Source organism: Peromyscus maniculatus, chromosome 8, assembly GCF_049852395.1.
Source record: "Peromyscus maniculatus bairdii isolate BWxNUB_F1_BW_parent chromosome 8, HU_Pman_BW_mat_3.1, whole genome shotgun sequence".
Classification (NCBI taxonomy): domain Eukaryota; kingdom Metazoa; phylum Chordata; class Mammalia; order Rodentia; family Cricetidae; genus Peromyscus; species Peromyscus maniculatus.
This window is the reverse complement of record NC_134859.1, coordinates 44,044,710-44,063,366: the sequence shown is the minus strand read 5'-3', so window position 1 is coordinate 44,063,366 and position 18,657 is coordinate 44,044,710. Positions and strand designations below refer to the sequence as shown.

Below are 18,657 nucleotides of genomic sequence, written 5' to 3'. Positions count from 1 at the left end.
ACTCCCAGCTTGTCCTGAGGACCTCAGACTCCCTTTTCAATCCCAAATGCCACTCAGGCCTTCCCTAGATCCAAGTCTGTGAGGTGAGGTTCCCTAAGAAGACTCATTTGGGACAGGTGTTCTGGACCAGGCCAGGCAGCACCAGGTGCAGTCAGGAGTACGGAGGATTGCTCACACCTGACTGCTCCCCTGCTCCCAACCCCCAGATTCCCTGACATAGACCACAGGTTCATTAGAAGCCCTTGAAATCCTTAAATCTGATGTTCTGGGTTAAACTCAGGAAGACACACAAAGCCCTTCTCCACACTGTCCCCAGAAGCTGGAAAAGGGGAATTTAGTCATCCAGCAAAGGATATCCCTTGGCCAGTCCTGGCTGGCTTCCTAAACAGCTTCACTAGAGATACAACTGATGCTAGAGGAAGGCAACACTCCCAGTGGTCTTGTACTTGCTTAAACCAGAGGGCTTCATGGCCTCTACCCTGTGCTGCAGCCTGTTCCCCTCGACCCCAAACTGATTTCTTCCAAAGCCTTGACACACCTGTCCTCTTCCAGCCTTATACGATGAATGGGGTTCGTCACTGAGGAAATACATGTATGTGGATTACCTGGAGTTTTCAGTGCTACACAGGACATGTTTCTCAAAAGGGCTCACACAGCCTGAAACAAGAGGACTTATTCTGTCTGAGGGGAAGGCATAAGCAGTACTATGTAGCTGAGTACCAATGAGGCACAGGGTGAGAACAGGCGTAGGGGCTAGGGGAGGCACCAACCAGTGAAGAATTCTGAGGAAGACCTAGCAGCCCTGGGGTCTGCAGAAATGGGTCGACAAACAGACCTCCTGTGGCTCTGGGCAACTCACCCACTGATGATCTCCTTGGTCTCTGCCCTGATAAAATGCTCCTTGTCAGGCGTCAGAATGCAGAGGGAGAACTTCTGCCCTGTGCGGGCCTCCCCGTCCACCACATCTGTGCACTGGTTCATGTTGATGGTGCCCTGAGGGAGCGTGGTAGGCTGCAAGTACAAAACAAATCATTCAAAAGGGGTGTCAGGTCCCACAGCCACCAGCAGTACCCAGCCCTCTCCTTCAGTCCTCCGTCCTCACACCACCAAGTCCTATCCACCATCCACGGAGGGGCAGGCCAAGCTGGACATTTTTAGAGGACGCCCAGCTGGATTTCACCTCCTACTTGGAGAACAGTGTCCTAGCTTGCACTGGAGGAGGGCGCAAAATAGAACAGCTCGGTGAGGACTGCCGGGGAGAAAGGGAGCCAAGGTCTTAGTCTCAGGTCCGTGAGGAAAAGTCTCTGAGACAGCAGATTCAAGAGCAAGGTTTGTTGTTGTTGTTGTTGTTTAAGACAGAAGGAAGCAGGTAGGGTAGAGCCACATCCTTGAACACTAGCTCTGAGGCTGGGAGACAGACTCAAAGGCCCACCTACACCTGCCAGGGCTTTAAGGAGCAGAAACTTCTTGACAGGCAGGGATCAACACACATGCACACAGGCACAGTTAAGACACCAAAATTAAGAACAGAAAACCAAAATCAGAAAAGGAAAGCTTTGAGAGATTTCAAAGTGAAATCTTTTTTTCTTTTGAGTGAAAGGCTGGATGAGAGGATTTCTTAAAAAGGCCTGGACAGTTAGCCTCCCAATACCCCGCAGCAAACACAGACACTCTGGGAAGGCAGACAGGGTACTATGTATTATATCATGCCAGTTTTTTTTTTAAATTATTATTATTTTACGCTGCCAGCTTCTATAGGGAAGTACTGTCAGTCTGCTCCAGAAGCCACAGGTGGGCAGGCTCTGGGGCAGACAGCAACTTCTCACCCAGGCACCCAAGGCCTACTACTTAATAGGCTTCCTTTCTTAGCACTAAGTGTTTGGAGCAGCAGGTGGATACTTCCAGTTGGCTTGCTTCCCTCTGTAGCTCTATGAATCCATTTTTACCAACATCTTGCTGACTGAGGATGAGGGTGGACCCTTGTCGGAGGGTATGAGACCTGGTACCCACACTGAGCTCAGAACTACCACCCCATGAGTTTTACCTGTCAAGTGCTTGTTAGGCAGGTCTTCTGTAGGCCCTTTCCAGTTAAGGTCATCAGAATGATCCAAGGGTTTCTAACTTGCTTGTTGCAGACTCAGGGGTGTGTGTGTAGGGGGTGGGGGTGGGGGGCAGGGACACAGTGTCAGAATAGAGGGCTCTCACCCACAGAAGGCCCATGATAGTTTTCTTCCCTGTGGCTGAAAGTTGGACCCCCTAACTGGTGGGCCTCTGAGCTCCAGAGCACATACCCTGGGGAAGGGTGTATTAAGAAGGCCCAGCCCAGCTTTGCAGCAGGGGCAGTCCTGCAACCCAGAAGCAGGGCTTCTGGAGGAGCAGTGGACAGCGACAGTAGTCTAATACCCAGTCTTGCTCTGACCCAGAGTCTGGTCACTTTCTGCATGGGGAGACCGAGGACAAGATCCTAATTTCCCTTCTTTCCAGTGTTAGTCCCTTCTAGTCTACATAAGTTTTAATCACAGGCCCTCTCTCTCCAGTATGCCTCATAAATCTGCTTTGGGTAAACTGTCCTCTAAGAATTCTTCATCCCTGGACAAGGCAACATCTTATCTCTGAGACAGAAGAGAAAACTAATGCTATGGGTATTGGGAGGGCAGAATGATATAAACTGTGCAGAGAGTCAAGAGTGATCAGATGCAAGGGACTGCAAAAGATGCCTCTTCTTCCCTACTGCTAGAACTCCATTCCAATCCTTGGGATCAGAACACTGACAGTCAAGGCCAGACATGGTGGCACACGCCTTTAATCCCAGCACTGGGCAGGCAGAGGCAGGTGGTTCTGAGTTGGAGGCCAGCCTGGTCTACAAAGTGAGTTCCAGAACAGCCAGGGCTACACAGAGAAACCCTGTCTCAAAAAACAAAACAACAACACAGCAATGGCCATTACGGACTTCAGACCTATGTCAATAGATTATGAAATATGAAAATATATCAAGCAGAAAGGTGAGGTAAGTGGAGATGATAAAATATATCAACAAAAATCCCATTATTCCCTTCTCAAGATACTGGCCACCAGGCCATTCAAGGATTCAGTGTCACCAAACTGCTCAGGTCCCTACAGCCCTACTCTTCCCTCTTGCACCGCAATACCCTGTACCAGACACTCGACCATGAGCCAAAGACCCTGCCTTACAACTGAGTGCAGCCATGGTCTCACCTTTCAACCTCTCTACTCCCAGGCCTCAGCTCTGTTTCCTTTATAAAGGGTTATAAAATGGTCAGCAGAAGGCAAAGGCAGCCAGGCAGGCACGTGTGTTGGTGCACATCTGTAATTGCACATCTGTAATCCCAGCAGAGGCAGAGGCAGAGGACTGCCGAAAGTCTGAGGCCAACCAGGCCAGCCAGGGCTAACAGAAAAACACACACTAGGCCAGGACAGGAGGAAATTAGCAATTTCACTTCTAACTAGTATCTTTGATGCCCCCACTGCCCCACTACTTACCATAAGGGGAGCATTACTGGATCCTGTCTCTCACACACAAGAAAGAACAATCAGGAAATACTACAGAAGGAAGTGGTAACTATGGTTCTAGAGCCCAATCCACTCACAGGGCTTCTAATGAGATGGGAAGAAATTGTTCCAAAATTGAATTATCTCATCCATAGCTAATTTCTCTTTAATGCAGCTTTACTGAGACATAATTTATATCACACAACTTACCTGTTTACAGAACATAGTTCAATGGCTATTCAACATTTACAGAACTGTACAATACTCACTCCTACAGACCTCAGGCCATTAGCCATTATTTTCCTCTGTCTCCCTCCAACTACTCTCTGCCTCTGACGAGTTCCTCATCCACTACTTTATACAAGTGGCATGTAGCCCTTTGTGTCTGGAAGCTCCTTCCTTCACCACACTCTGAAGGTTCAACACAGTACCTTTTTTGTCCGGGCTGAATAGCAATCTACCATGTAGATGCGTCCCATTTTGTTTTCTCATTCTACCACTGATAGATTCACGGGTTTTTTCCACTTGGAACTGTTGTGAACAATACTGCTGCGGATACTTATGTTCCTATGTTTGAATGGCCACATATCTTCACTGCTCTCAGGTGGAATGCTAGATGTAGAACTGCCGGGTCAAATGGAAACTGTATGTTTCACTCTTTCAAATGTGACAGACTATTTCCTGAAGTGGCCGAATCACTTGACTATCAGCTGTGAAAGGTCTGAACTATACAAACACACGAAAACCTCCCTCTAACTGCCTGGGTGTGGTGTGCCACAGCATGCATGGGTGTCAGCCCTTCCCCGCCACCTTGTCTGAGACCAGTCTCTACTGTTTACCACTGCATGACCAGGAGAGCTGACACTCAAGTTTCCAGGATTCCAATGCCCCCATTCCCCACCTCATCCTTGGAGTGCTCGATGTGTACCACCACACCCAGTTTCGTGTGGATCTGGGGATCTGAGCTCAAGCCCTCACACTTGGGGGGCAAGTGCTCCATCCACTGGACCATCTTCTTCACTCCATGTCAACTTTCCCACTTTAACTGGTCTTCTTTTTAATGGGAGTAACATAAATGAAATCCTTATAAAGCTATTATGATGAAAGCTATTTTCCTTTTTAAAATTTTTACATTGATTTAGTATGTGTGTGCGGACGTGCACCCGGGCAACGGCACATGTGTGGAGGCCAGAGAACAAGCTTCAGGAGTTGGCTCTCTCCTACCATGGGATCGAACTCAGGTTTACCTCCATTTGAGCCCTTGTGGCTCTTCCTTTTTATTTATTTGTTTGTTTGTTTGTTTTTGTTTGTTCTTTGTTTTTTTGAGACAGGGTATAGTTTTGGTGCCTGTCCTGGATCTCACTCTGTAGACCAGGCTACCTCTACCTCCTGGGTGCTGGGATTGAAAGTGTGAGCCACCACCGGCCGCTGTTCTTCCTTTTATTTTTAAATCCGTTTACAAAATCGTGGGTTTCCATCGGGGTTTTGCCACCCATTTCATTTTGTTGATTCTCGTTCCCAGGCAGCCCTCTCCCTGCCCCACCAGCAATGTGCCCGTCTGCCCCTAGGACTCCTCCTCCTCCTCCTTTGCTCTATTGTTTTCCCCTCGTCCTATGTGCCCTTTCTAGTTCCCCGGCTTCTGCCCACACTTCTCCCACATGAACACACATATTGAACAGCCAGAGCCGAGAATCTGTACATAGGAAGGAATCTTGTGGGAATCTGCCTTTTTGAGCAGGGATTACCTCACTTAAGTTTTTCGGTTCCATCCTTTTTCCTGAAAATTTCATAATCTCATTTTCCTTACTGCTCAATAAAATTCTATTGTATATGTATATCACAACTATTCTGAGACTTCATCTTACTCTGGTGAGAATAATAATAAGACAAAGACAACAAGTACTGGTGAGGGGATGAGGAAAGAGGAATTCTTCTTATCCAGTGTTGGGAGTATAAGTGAGTGCAGCCGCTTCAGACATGTGGAGGCCTCTCAAAAACTAACAACAGAACTAACTCCCTTATGATCCAGTTATCCCACTCCTAGGGTGGTGCCCAAAGAATGTCTTCTACTAAAGGGGCATATGCACGTCTCTATTTATCCCTGAATCAGCTGAGATGACTGGCCTTAACTTTTTTGTTTTTGTTTTTGTTTTGAGACAGGGTTTCTCTGTGTAGCCTTGGCTGTCTTGGAACTCACTCTGTAGACCAGGCTGGCCTTGAACTCACAGAGATCCGCCTGCCTCTGCCTCCTGGGTGCTGGGATTAAAGGCGTGTGCCACCACATGCACCACTTGGCACAGCCAGTATTCTTAACCACTGAGCCATCTCTCTAACCCCCAGGATGGGTCTTTCAAGAACACCTGCCTGAGACCCATAGAAAACACCACTTTTACTTAGTTATGGGCATATATACATACAAGTGCACACATTCAATGTACAATGAAATATTACAAATCAATATTTTTACTTTAAAATGTGATTTGGTTACTTTTTATTATATTTGTTACGTGTATACATTGCACATTTCTGTGGGTGTGCTCATGACACAGTACAATTTTGGAGGTCAGAGAACAACTTAAAGAGAGTCAGTTCTCTCCTTCTACAATGTAGATCCTGGGGATTGAACTCAGGCTGTGAGGACTGGTGACAGGCACCTTTACCCACTGAGACATCTTTATATGCAAAGGTCCAAAGGCTTTATAGGTTGGTACAGAAATGACCCAGGGCTTTCAGGGGGCATTGTTAGACTACCTAAATTTATTTTGCAAGAATGAAAGAATAGAACATGGACCTTTGTCACACATTGCCAAGCCCAAGAAGTTCCTTCTCACATTTGCTGTGCCAGCCCAATCTGGTTAGAGTTGCTGATGAGGCAGCAAGACACTTTAGGTCCCTTAGGAAGCCTGCCCCACCCAGCCAAAGCCCACTTTACTCCTAAAGCTGAGGCTAGAAGAACGGACACCTTCACCCACCTGACCACCTCCCTAAGAACCACGTGCCTGCTGTTATCATGTGTGACAACACCCCACTACGTAAGAGCAAAGGGGGCTTTGATGTGGTGGCATAGGCCTGTTATCCTAGCACCAGAGTTAAAGCAAAATAACAGAAAGTTCAAGGCCAAGTCACCAAGACCTGTCAAAACAAATAGCAACCATTAAAAACATACTACGCCAGACATGGGAGGCAAGGGTGGGAGGATCATGAGTTCACAGGTGGCTTGGGCTAGATGTCAAGACCCTGTCTCCAAAGGAAGAGGGGAAATGCAAAACCGATCATCCTTTTAAAAGACCAAAGGTTAAGCTCCAGCTTGGACTTGACAATTTCTTAGATGTGATACCAAAAGCATAGGCAAAAAGACAACAACAACAACCACCACCCACAAACTGGACTCCATCAAAATTAAACAAACCAAAGAACCAAAACCATAGAAAGGGCAACTGCGAGAGAGGGAAGAAACACTTTGTGAACAACACAGCGGCCAAAGTCAACCATCCAGGATATACGAAGGACTAAAAGCCAGGAGCAAGAACACAACAGTTAAGAACCAGGCACATTTGAACAGCCATTATTCTAAAGACATGTGCCTGATAAGCCCATGAAAATACATTCAACATCACGAGTCATCAAGGCAATCCAAATAAAATCTCTAGTAGAAGACACCACATCCCAGCATACTAGGATGACAACAGAATAAAGGGAGGATGGACAGATAACAACAAATGCTGATAGAGAACTGGAACCTTCTCACACCACTTAGAGTAATATATAATAGTGCAGTTGCCATGGGAAAGAGTTATGGAAATTCCTCAATAATTAAGCATAGAGGGCTAAAGAAATCGATCAGTGGTGAACGCTTGACTAACATAAACAAAGCTCTGTTTTTGACTAACATAAACAAAGCTCTCCACAGTAGCACATAAAACCAGGCACTGGTGGAACATGCCTATAACGCAAGCACTTCACTCCATGTCTACCACAGCATTATTACAGCAGTAGAGAAGCAGAAGCGAGGCTACTGCTCACTGACGAATGGATGGAAAACAAGATGTAGACCATGCATACACTGGAGTATTTAGTCATGAAATGGGATAAAGTTCTGATAGGTGTTAAAATCAGATTAAATCCTGAGTGAAGTCAGCTAGTCACAAAATGACACACTGTCATTATACTTAAATGAGGGGCTTAGTAAGTCAGATTCATAGACACTTTAAGTAGAATGGGAATGGCTAAGGGCTGCAGGAGAAGAATAGTGTGTTAGTATTTGATGGTGTCTGTTTCCATTTAGAAAGAGGTCTGGAGCACATGGTAGTGATGGCTGCACAGCAGTCTGAGTGTACTCAGTGCCACAGAACTAGCAAGTAAGAGCAGCTCAAGTGTTAACTTTTGTGATGCATATTTGGACGGATAGACGGATGGACACAGCCTAGACCTATTCAGAGTCCCAAGATGGAAAACAACAATAAACAGTTGGAGCAGAAACAGGGTAAGAAGTGTGCCTCGCTGCTATCACACCCTTATGTGGAAGTGGCAGTTCTGCAGATACAGCTGGACAGAGCAATGTGAAATCTGGTCAACTCTGGTTCTAGTTGGTGGCCTTGCAGAGCCTTTTCAGTAGATTCAGAATACAGGCTGTCACAACTGGGCATGGCCTTGCCCTTCCACCAACCCTTACTTGTAGTAGCAAGCAGCAGCAGCTGACATATGAACCACTGTTTCTGGACTGTAGTAATCCCAGGTCAAACCACATACAAATTTGCCCCACCTGAGGCCTGAATCTTCCAACACAGCCTGGATCACAGAGATCAGCATGCAGCCTATTTCTTGAGGTGAGATGCCAAAGTCCTTACACAACCGTGAAGAAACCCATCTCCTTCCCACCAGCAGAACAATATAGCCTCTGGCTGCAAAGATGGCCCTTGTCACATGGTATTAAGGAGCTGGCCTTTTCACATGGTATTAAGGAGCTGGTCTTTGTATATGGGTTAAATGAATGGCTATCTGTCTGAATGTCACTTGCAGCTAGCTAGTGGCCTGTTCCCATGTCACTAACTCTGAAAGGATCTACTAGATGAAATGCGAGGAGCCACAGTAAGGAGTGAGCCATAGCACCTGCCATAGGTTGCACAGTGCAGAGGAGAAGAGGGCACACACAGTTGAATTAAGTGTTAGGAGAAAGGTATGAATACAGGAGCCATGGAGGCAGAAGAGGCCAGATGTGAGGAGGCCAAGAGTCTTCAGGATGCAGCAAGTGACAGAGGGGCTAGATTAGTCTATGAAGTCCTATGAAGAGGTAGGCTCCAAGAGCAGGAGAACAGAGGACAGATGAGCAAGTTCACCAAGGCCCTTTCCATAAACATGGACCTCTGTAACTGTGAAGTAGCATCATCTCCACTATAGGTAAAGAAAGTCCCCGGGAGAAGTAAATAAAGCAGTATGCCAAGGGTGATGCTGGCAACTCGTGCCAGGAACATAGTAATCAACTGGACGACCAAAGCTCTGACTCCCTGAGGCTGAACTGGGAGATGAGTCAGGCAGATCATGCAGACAGACCACGAATGGAAGAGGTGAAGCCTCAATAAGGACTGTTACAAGAGAGGGAGGGACAGTCTGGTCTATTACATGTTCTTGGAATAAGCCTCCCAAGCAAGCAGAACAGGGTCAGGAGGGAGCAGCATAAGCTGAAGAGAACGAGCAGCCACAGCAGGACTCTCACCTAAGCTTGGAGAAGCAGGAAGATAGGAAGGTAGGTCATGCAGGCAGTCAAGAACCAGCGTACTCCACACAACACTAGCAGACGACTCCTCATCCATCTCAATTCTGCAGCTCTGTCCTGTGCTGCTTTGATGTGACAAGGACGACAAGGATGGCAGCTCACATCCTGCCCCACTGGCACATGTGCTTCTCTTGAGCCACCCACAGCCAGGGCCTCCCATGACATAAGCAGAAAAGAGGTCCTAGTGTGTGGGTTTCACACTAGGGGGCTCCTCCCGCAGTCCAGGCCCTGTCCCGGCCCCGCCAGTCCTCTAAGGAGCCTCTTTTTCTAGCCTACGCTAGCAGATGGGTCTAGGGTAACCTCTTTTCCCCGGAGTCTCTGGTACTTTTTCTTTCTTTCTATTACTATGTTTAAACTTTTAAAGGTTGTAATGATCATACAGAATTTCTACATACTCATTACCCAGGGGGCTCTGTTATCAACATCTTTCACCAGGTGTGATCGTTAGGAATAGCCAACCAATACTGACACCAAATCAATAGAAGCTCATGCTGTTTGAGTCTTCTGAGTATTCTCTTAGTGTTCTTTTTCTGTTCTAAGGCCATAGCACACTATATTGTCATGGAACCTTAGGCTTCTCTTGGCTGTGATGGTTTCTCAAACTTTCCTTATTTTTCAGCAAGTGCTAGCCATATATTTTGAGAATATAACTTAATTTGGGTATATTTGTTTTTCTCGGTTTTTTTGTTTGTTTGTTTGTTTTTGTTTTGTTTTTTTTTTTGAGACAGGGTTTCTCTGTGTAGCTTTGAGCCTGTCCTGGATCTTGCTCTGTAGACCAGGCTGGCCTCGAACTCTGGCCTCTGCCTCCCAAGTGCTGGGATTAAAGGTGTGCGCCACCACCGCCCGGCTGTTTTTCTCATGGCTAGACTGTGGTTCTGGATCTTAAGAAGGAAAGCCAATGAGGTAGAGCACATCTTTCATTCTATCTGATCAGGGTGTAGGACTTCTCACTGATGTTAGTGTTGATCCCCAGTGCCTGCTCGGTATGTCTTGTGATAAACCATAGCCCAGATCCAGAAGAAAATCACTACATACTACATATTCTGCTTGATGAGGAGAAGGAGTGATGATGTTCCCTATAAAAGGAGAGAACTGCATGGATTATTTGAAATTCTTTTGTACAGTTTTTCTTTCCTCTTTTCCCCATTTGTTTATTTCTTTATCAATCATCAACTTATATCTGCACAGACATGTCAATATTTAACTTATACCTGGACTATAATCAAATGCTAATTATTCATTTTGTTGCTCACATTTAGCTTTGGCTGCAGGAGCTTTTCCTGTGGCTCCTGTGTGGTATCCGAGTACTTCCTCACTCCAAAATGACAAGGTGCTCCAGGTTGATCTAGTACAACCTCTGCCTAGCTCTAGATCAGCCCCTTATCCAGAAGCCAGAGGCCTTTCCTGGAGAGTGACATTAAAACCCGCCAGGCAAGTGGTAGGTATTCTCATTGCTCATAGGGTATCATGGCTTTTAGGCTTCTTAGCTGCCCATGAAGGAAATGTACATGCTGCTGGAATTCTAGCACAATCCTATCTGTTACTCTCTGTCTCTCTGATGATGCCTGTGCCTGGCTAAGCACACTACACCACTACTGCATGGCCTAGCTTTCTCCCATCAGCTTCAACAGTACTTCACACCAACCACTATCCATTTACTTATAAAACTGTTCAGGCCAGTCCATGTGCATGGAGATGGACCTCTGTAAGAAAGAACTACTCTCCACAGGCACCACACTCGTGATTGCTCCTGCTTTGGAGCCTCCAGGTGCTATTCATTTCCAAAGCACATCTCTAGTTATATCACCATCCAGAATCTCCTCCAGTGAATTACCAAAGGGCCTGCCACTGTCCCTGTATGTCTAAGAGCTCAAAGGGGGCATGGGAGTATCACTGGCTAAAAACTTGTACCTTTTAGTATGAGTTTTTGAGACCTTCCCAAAGACATTTGGATGAAAAACGAAAACGGGAGACTAACAAGCGAAACGAATTCGTGAGTTCTTCTATTACTGTGACAAAATACCTGAGAAAATATACTTGGAGGAGGAAATTTTTATTTTGATTCATGGGTCACAAATTCAAGGGTTTCAATATATGGTTTGCTAGCTCAATTGCTTCAAGTGAGGCAAAACATCATGGAGCCATGGAAAGAGGAAATGAGAGACTGGGTGTGGGGTGAGCAAAGGACCTGCTCCCTTCAACTAGATCCTACACCTTTAAAATTTCTATCAACTCCAACAGACTATCAAATTATGAACTTAGTAATAGGTGAATCCATGCTATCAACCAAGCACTTAGCACCTGGCCTTTGGTGAGGCATTTTAGATTCAAACCATACTGTGCTATCTCAAGATTGGGGTAAGTAGGAGGGAAAACTGATTGGAGGGAGGCAGAGGCTGGCTGGCATCCCAAGCCTGGAGAAGGTAGTTTACTAAATCAAGCTATATGCATAGGTCTCAGCATTTGCTGAATGATAGAATCAGCCAAAACTGAAAACAGAAGCCTCATGGTCAGAGACTGCTTCCTATTTCCTAGGTTAGGACTGGGCCATCAGGAGGGTGAAAGCCTATGGTGCTTCTGGCACCCAGCTGAGGCTAGAGCCACTGCCTCAGAACTTTTGAGACCCTGGCCTCTGTAGAGACTCACAGAGGTTTCCTATTGAGAACTTAATCAGGGTCCGAGAATCAGAGCTTGTTTTACCCAGCAGGGCTGCATAAGGGGATGATTTGACCACAGGCGTGGTTATCAGGTATTTGGAAGAGTCTACACTTGGCTGTGCGGTGTGCTTTGATCTTGTAAGGGGGGTGTCTTTTGCCCTGCCCCTTGGCATTGTTATAAAAAGCCCTTTTGAAGAAGCAGAAGGGACCGCTGGGTTTTGATCCAGGTCCTCCCAAAGCTATCCTGTGTTTCTGTCTTTTTCCTCTTCGCTGTCTTTCTATCTAACAGTTTCGTGTCCCTCTCTCCTCCTCATAGGAGCTCTTTTAAAAGGTGGGAGCTGGCCTCCCACAGGCCTCTCCTTGCTACCACAGCAGGCTCTTTCTTAGGCTGGCCACCCAGCTGTCTGGAGTCACTCACAGCTTTTGGCTGGGCCCAAGATGACCTGACAAAAGCGAACATGGGTTGAGAATTTGAGACAGAACACAGCTGTGCAGAGCTGACAGGTTGTGGATGATGAAATGGCTTCACAGAGGGCTTGGACCGGCACCTCTGAACCACCTGCCAGCCACAACAGCCACAACAACAACAACAACAACAAGTGAAGCTTGAACCTGAGGAACTGGGGAAGAAGGCGTACAGGTATGGTATCTTTCTCAAAGCAGGCATGACACCACTTAGTGAAGAACCAGAGAAACAGAAAGAGACAACAAGCGTGCCAGGCAACTGTCCCACCGATAAGACAGCAGCCCCTTTCAGAGATGTGTGACAGAAGTGATGTGGCCAGAATTGTGTGTGATGACAGGGACAAAGTCTGGAAATAGTGTACCTTTGGCAGCCCCTCAGTAACAAGGATACCTAACTGAAGACTAGGCGCTGAGCAATGGGCCTGGAGCCTTAGGCTCTGCTTGGCCCAAGAAGCTGGCTGACATAGATCATTTGTAGACCAGTACACCTCCTAGCTCACGAAAACTCTTCCCTGCCAATCACTAAAGACCATGGGCCACAGGCTGACCTTTGACATTAGTGGGCCACCTCGGAGAAGGCTTAGCTGGAGCTATATAAGCTAAAAGCTCAAAGGCATTCAAATACCCTTTGAAAATTCCCCAAATTTCAAAGTAACTAGAAAGTGAGGAACTCAAGATCAAGCTCAAAATACATCAGGAATCACAGGCCTTTCAGGCCTAACCTGGTCAAAGACAGAAAGAGGACACAGTAAGGAGATGAGGATGGCCAGGGCCTGGATAGCAAGTCCACCAGAACACAGCCAGGCTATGCTCTGTTAACGCTGTCCTTTGCCCATGGAATAACACATACTAGGGAAACCTGATAGGAAACTCACATCCTCTCACCCACTTACTTGCTCAGTGAACATGGAATGATGGGTACCTTATACTGTATCCAGACTGGCAGGGGTTGAGGAACATGACACTAGGATACTGTCCCACCTAGATAAACCATCTGGAGGCTTCCAGCTTTGTACTGGCTCTTGAGGCCTGCTCTGCTAGAAATGTCACTTAGTGCCTAATCATGAGCATACTTTTTTCAATCTATCAGTTCAGTAAATGTTTCTAGGCTAGGAACAGTTGTGCACATCTGTCTTTCAGGTGTGGGAGGCTGAGGTAGGACTGTGAGCTAAAGGCCAGTCTAGGTTATACAGTGAAACTGTCACAAAACTTTTAAAAAGTCAAAGGGCTGGCTGGGTATGTGGCTCTGCCTAGTATATGTGAGGCCCTGAGTTTAATCCCCAGCACTGTAAAAATAAGTAAAAAAAAAAAAATCTAGAATTTGTTGTTTTTCAAGACAAAGTTTCTCTGTATAACAGCCCTGGCTATCCTAAAACTCGCTTTGTAGACCAGGCTGGCCTCGAATTCACAAAGATCCACCTGCCTCTGCCTCTGCCTCCCCAGTTCTGGGATTAAAGGCGTGCGACACCACAGCTTGACTTGTGTATGTTAGAATTCTTTTTGTTTTGTTTTTAAAACAAACATTTCTAAAAGGCCTCAGGGGTCATATATGCTATGAGAATGACTGTTTTAAAGATTAAACACTAAAGTGAACTGAAAGGAAGTTCTGCACAGGCCAGAGTCCGCACTGTGTGCCTAGGGCAACCCCACATTCAGTGTTTTTCCTTGTGGAGTTTCAAATGACCAGAAATTGAATCTCTCACGCCTGAGCCTCCAACACAGCTACAAACAAGGGATTGTCCTCCCCTGCTTTTCGCTCCCTGAGTAGGCCTCGCTCAGGAGCAGGTGCCCACACCTACAGAAGGGAGACACTCTTGACACAACAAGGTTGCTGTGGTTTCCATGTGCCACAGTATCCCCTCTCAGAGCCAAGAGCAACCCAAACTGAGCAAGTTTCCCTTAAGGGAAAACTACCAAGTGCCACGTGGGTCCCAGGCTAGGCTTAGGGAAATGCTGCTGCTTATGTGGGCAAAGATTCAGCTCAGCAAAACTTCATGGCCACCTGTGTGGTACCACACCTGATGTGTTTTACAATGTACACCCAGAAAGTGCTGCTCATGTGTAACATGCCAGGCACAGATAACCATGGCTGTACGGGCTGTCCCTCTGCTCTCTGGACCTCAGTTTCTCATCTATAAGAGGAGTATACTGAGGCCTAGTCAGAAAGACTGACATGAACTTGATGTGAATGTCTATAACACAACAAATATATGACTATCAGACAAATAAATAAATAAATAAATAAATAAATAAATAAATAAATAAGTAGATAGATAGATAGATAGATAGATAGATAGATAGATAGATAGATAGATAGATAATACAGTCTGCAGTAGCATGCTAGGTTTCTTCAAGAAGAAACAGGATCACAGGTTAAAAAGCCTGCTCAGTCACCAGGAAAACGTAAATGAGAACTACAGTGAGAGCCAACTAACACAGGCCGAACACATTCAACAAGAATATGCCTAGACAAGCCCCTCATACTTTGCTGGTCAGAATGAGAACTAAGGTAGCCACTGTGGGAAAGTGTAGTGGCTCCTTCAAAGGCTAAATACAATGACCCTATGACCCAGCAGCACCACTGTTAGACACACGTTCAATAAAATAGAAAAACATGTCCACACACACGTCTGTAATGTGACTGCTCACAATAGCCTGATTTATAGGTGCCTGAGGGTGGGATCACAGATATCCATCAACAGATGACTAGATAAGCAAAATATGGGACATCTACACAATGGACTGTTTTTCAGCATTAAAAATAAGTTTTAGTTAGGCATGGTAACACATGCCTCTAACTGCTGCATTTGGAAGGCAGAAGCAGATAGAGCTCTATGAGGTAGGCCAACGTGGTCTACAGATTGAGCTTCAGGCCAGCCAGACTTTAAAAAAAGAAAAAAAAAAAGCTGAGACCAAGGGAGAACAAGGAGTTGGCTACTAAAGGCACAGGGTTTTCTTTGTAATGATGAAATGTTTTTAAATTGACCACAATGGCAGTTACAAATATACTACTTGTATATACTAAAAAATCATGTAACTAATACAATGGCTGTAAGGCTTTTCTTCTATAGGAAAGTATCCTTTTTCCCCACAGAGTCATCTACTTCCTGGGGATAGAAGGTCCTCCTACTTGCTAGGTGCTGAAACTCAGCAGATGCTTAGAGACTTCTCAATAAATTACAAAAAGGAGCCTTCTTTCTATTCAAGAAGTCAAAGCCCTCGGTATTCCTTTCACAGACCTGTGAGAATGCTTGCCATACACAGGTGGTTAAAAACAATGCAACAGACAGAATGGAGTGGGACAGTGAGACCCATTAAAGGACAGAGATATGAAGGAGATGAAGAAGGACAGCAATGACCTGTCTCCTGAAAAAACTGATTTGTTGTGGTACAGCACAAACTTCAACCTTTTCTATGAAAAAAAAGAGAAGGCTAGACTGAGGATGAAAGCAAGAAGTAAGATGGGCAATAAACCCTGGTGAGTCTCCTGAGGCAGCTTACAGGCTCCCACTAACCACAGGCAGAGCACCCAAATACCCATGAGAGACCACACCACAGCCTGAGCATCTTTCTAAACAGTGTTTAGGGGGCAGGACTTCCTTCTGTGGCCAGGGCTCAGGGTAGGTAGGGCCAAGTGACAAGCTATCAGGTATACAAGCTAGTGAGACCAGCAAGACACCAAGTGTGGTCTCCTTCGTACCACACTGGTGAGATGAGTGAGGCAACAATTAGGACCTTCTTCCCAGCACCACATTAGTAAAACCAGTGAGGCAAGCACAGAGTGGCCTCCTCCCTAGCATTATACTTGCCAGCAATTTTAGCCCAGATTTCTTTCAAAAGTGTATCCAGTCCACCCTTAAAGACCCCAGGCAAGACAGTGATTCACACCACAGCTACCTGAAGTAAATGACCAACTCATAGCCCATGATCTGCTCAATCACACCCCCTCCAGGAAGATGAAACCTGAGGGGTGGAAAAGGTGTTCAGGCCATATCTGGAGGTAACACGATGGCCTCCTAGCCTATGAACAGAGCTGAGTTACTGACTTGTATCACTCCAACTACATTTGCTCAGTACACAGTATCAAGTGTGGACAGTATCAATTCAGACACACAGAAGATGGAAATGGCCACAAAAAGAAGTCAGAAAGGAAGCTGAAACAAGGAGTGACCAGCTGGACTTATGAAGGCTGGACGAAGAGTTATATCCAGCTGCTGGTCCAGAACAGCCTACCGCAAAGGGAACTAGGTATCCACCCCAATGTGGCCCACAGGTCTAAACACAATGAAATAAAAATAGAGTCCTCTGGAACAAGTACATATTCCAGGGTCAACTGCAGGGCTACATGGCCTAAAAGGGGAGTTGAACTACCACGAGCTCCAGTAGTCATGTTCTAGAAGCTAAAAGCAGTCTCTTTAGCCTTTGATCTTTCAAATCCTATATTCAGAACTCTCTCTCAAGAAATAATATAAACTAATAGGGAACTATATGCATAACCGGAGTCCTTTCTGTTGTCTACAGCACTGTCAAATGTTTCTCAAGGTTTTTATCCTTTAAATAAATGAACAGTATTTTTAGTTAGATGTAACATTACCGAAACCTTAAACCACTTCCTCACCAGTGAGCAGGAGTCCTTGGACTCTAGGCGAGGGAAGAAAGGGACACCTTGCAAGGGACAGAGGCTTTCTTTTGGTCTAATGGCCAAGCAAGCATAGAAAGCAGGACAGCCTGATGGTTTGTCTTCTCCCTGTCTCTTCAGAAGAATGCTCAAAGACAGGAAACAGGATTCTGCTACATTCTGGTTTACTGTCCACACTAAGCCGCTGCTATCCTTAGTCTTCCCAGTGCAGACGAGAAAGGGCAGGTTTAGTGAGTCATAAAGGCTCCTGGGCTGAGCTGACAGAAAGTAGAACTGGAATTTAGCTCCTACACATCAATCCATGTGTTTTCTCACAACTGCCTGCAGGCAAACTAATTCAACTTTGTTTTGGTTGACTCCACAAGTAGAGAAAGCCCAGCTTGGAGTAAACAAGACGACCACTCTCCTGTCCCAGTTATCTTGTGGTTTCCAAGATTTCTTCCTCCAGCCAAATTGGCTTTGGAGGTTGAAGATGCCAGTAAGGCACTCTGGGCAATTTAGATCTCAAGTCTGAGTCCTTCTGGAATGGGAGATGCAGGCTTTTACGGTCACCCATATCTGTATCCACTTGCTGGCCCTTTGCCCAGGACCCTTAAGTGCACAGGAAGAACCAACCCACAGCTACCAAGAAGCACCCAGGGAGGGCACACTACCCTAAGGTTAAGTTTCTACACTGACCTCTACTATTGTGACACCTACAAGGATTTTCCTTTTGAGTTGACTCTGAAAAACTGAACCAAAAACCAAACAGCAGCAGACTTTCTGGAGAACTGATCTTTTTTGTGTGTCTTAAAAATGTGCATGATAGCCGGGCGGTGGTGGCGCACGCCTTTAATCCCAGCACTCGGGAGGCAGAGCCAGGCGGATCTCTGTGAGTTCGAGGCCAACCTGGGCTACCAAGTGAGCTCCAGGAAAGGCGCAAAGCTACACAGAGAAACCTTGTCTCGAAAAACCAAAAAAAAAAAAAAAATGTGCATGATAAATATCTTGACTTTATAATTGGGCAAAATGATAAAAACAGGTTTTTTTGTTTTGTTTTGTTTTGTTTTTTGTGCTTCTGCCCTCCTATACACAACTACCCCAAATCCAATAGTTTGTCTTTTTTCTCTTTAAATGCCCTACATTTTAGGGGTAGGTTTGCTTCGCTTTGCAAATGTTAAGTAGGAATATTAAAACTTAAAAATAATAATAATAAAAAAAAAAGCAAAAGCAGAGGAAAGGAAACCATGTTTTGTTTCTAAAGAAACATATGGCAGCAGTTTGCTGAGTGCACCTGGGTATGTCTTACACTCCTCTTCGCCCCCAGTCTCTGCTGGGTCCTGGGGTATAGGCCTGGCCTGCAAGGAAAAGGGAGAGCAGCCAGTAGCTTTCAGCTAGCAGCTGAACCCTGGACACAGCTCTCTGGAGCTCCCATGTGCAGTGCTGTGCTTCTAGCCCGGCTATTTTTAGACTCTGAACGGATGCCGATGAGAAGAAACGCTGCACAGCCACCTCACTGGGAAGCTCCGCAGCCCTGTTCTTCCTCTGGCTCCTCCCTGTGCAGCCCCTCTGAGGAGAAGGAGCAGACCCTGTGCTTTCTTCCTCTCTTCCTCCCCTGGGCCCTTCTTCCGCTG

At 46.0% G+C, this 18,657-nt stretch overlaps 1 protein-coding gene across 9 annotated transcripts in view; it reads right to left on the bottom strand.

The window, feature by feature from the left end:
- Mprip (myosin phosphatase Rho interacting protein) overlaps positions 1–18,657 on the bottom strand; it is a 117,270-nt gene that overhangs the window by 54,148 nt on the left and 44,465 nt on the right. For all 9 annotated transcript variants that reach the window (XM_006973628.4, XM_006973627.4, XM_042284110.2 and 6 more), the window contains exon 4: positions 860–1,011. In XM_006973628.4, the coding sequence (XP_006973690.1) occupies positions 860–1,011 (152 nt within the window). The remainder of the gene's footprint in view (positions 1–859; positions 1,012–18,657) is intronic.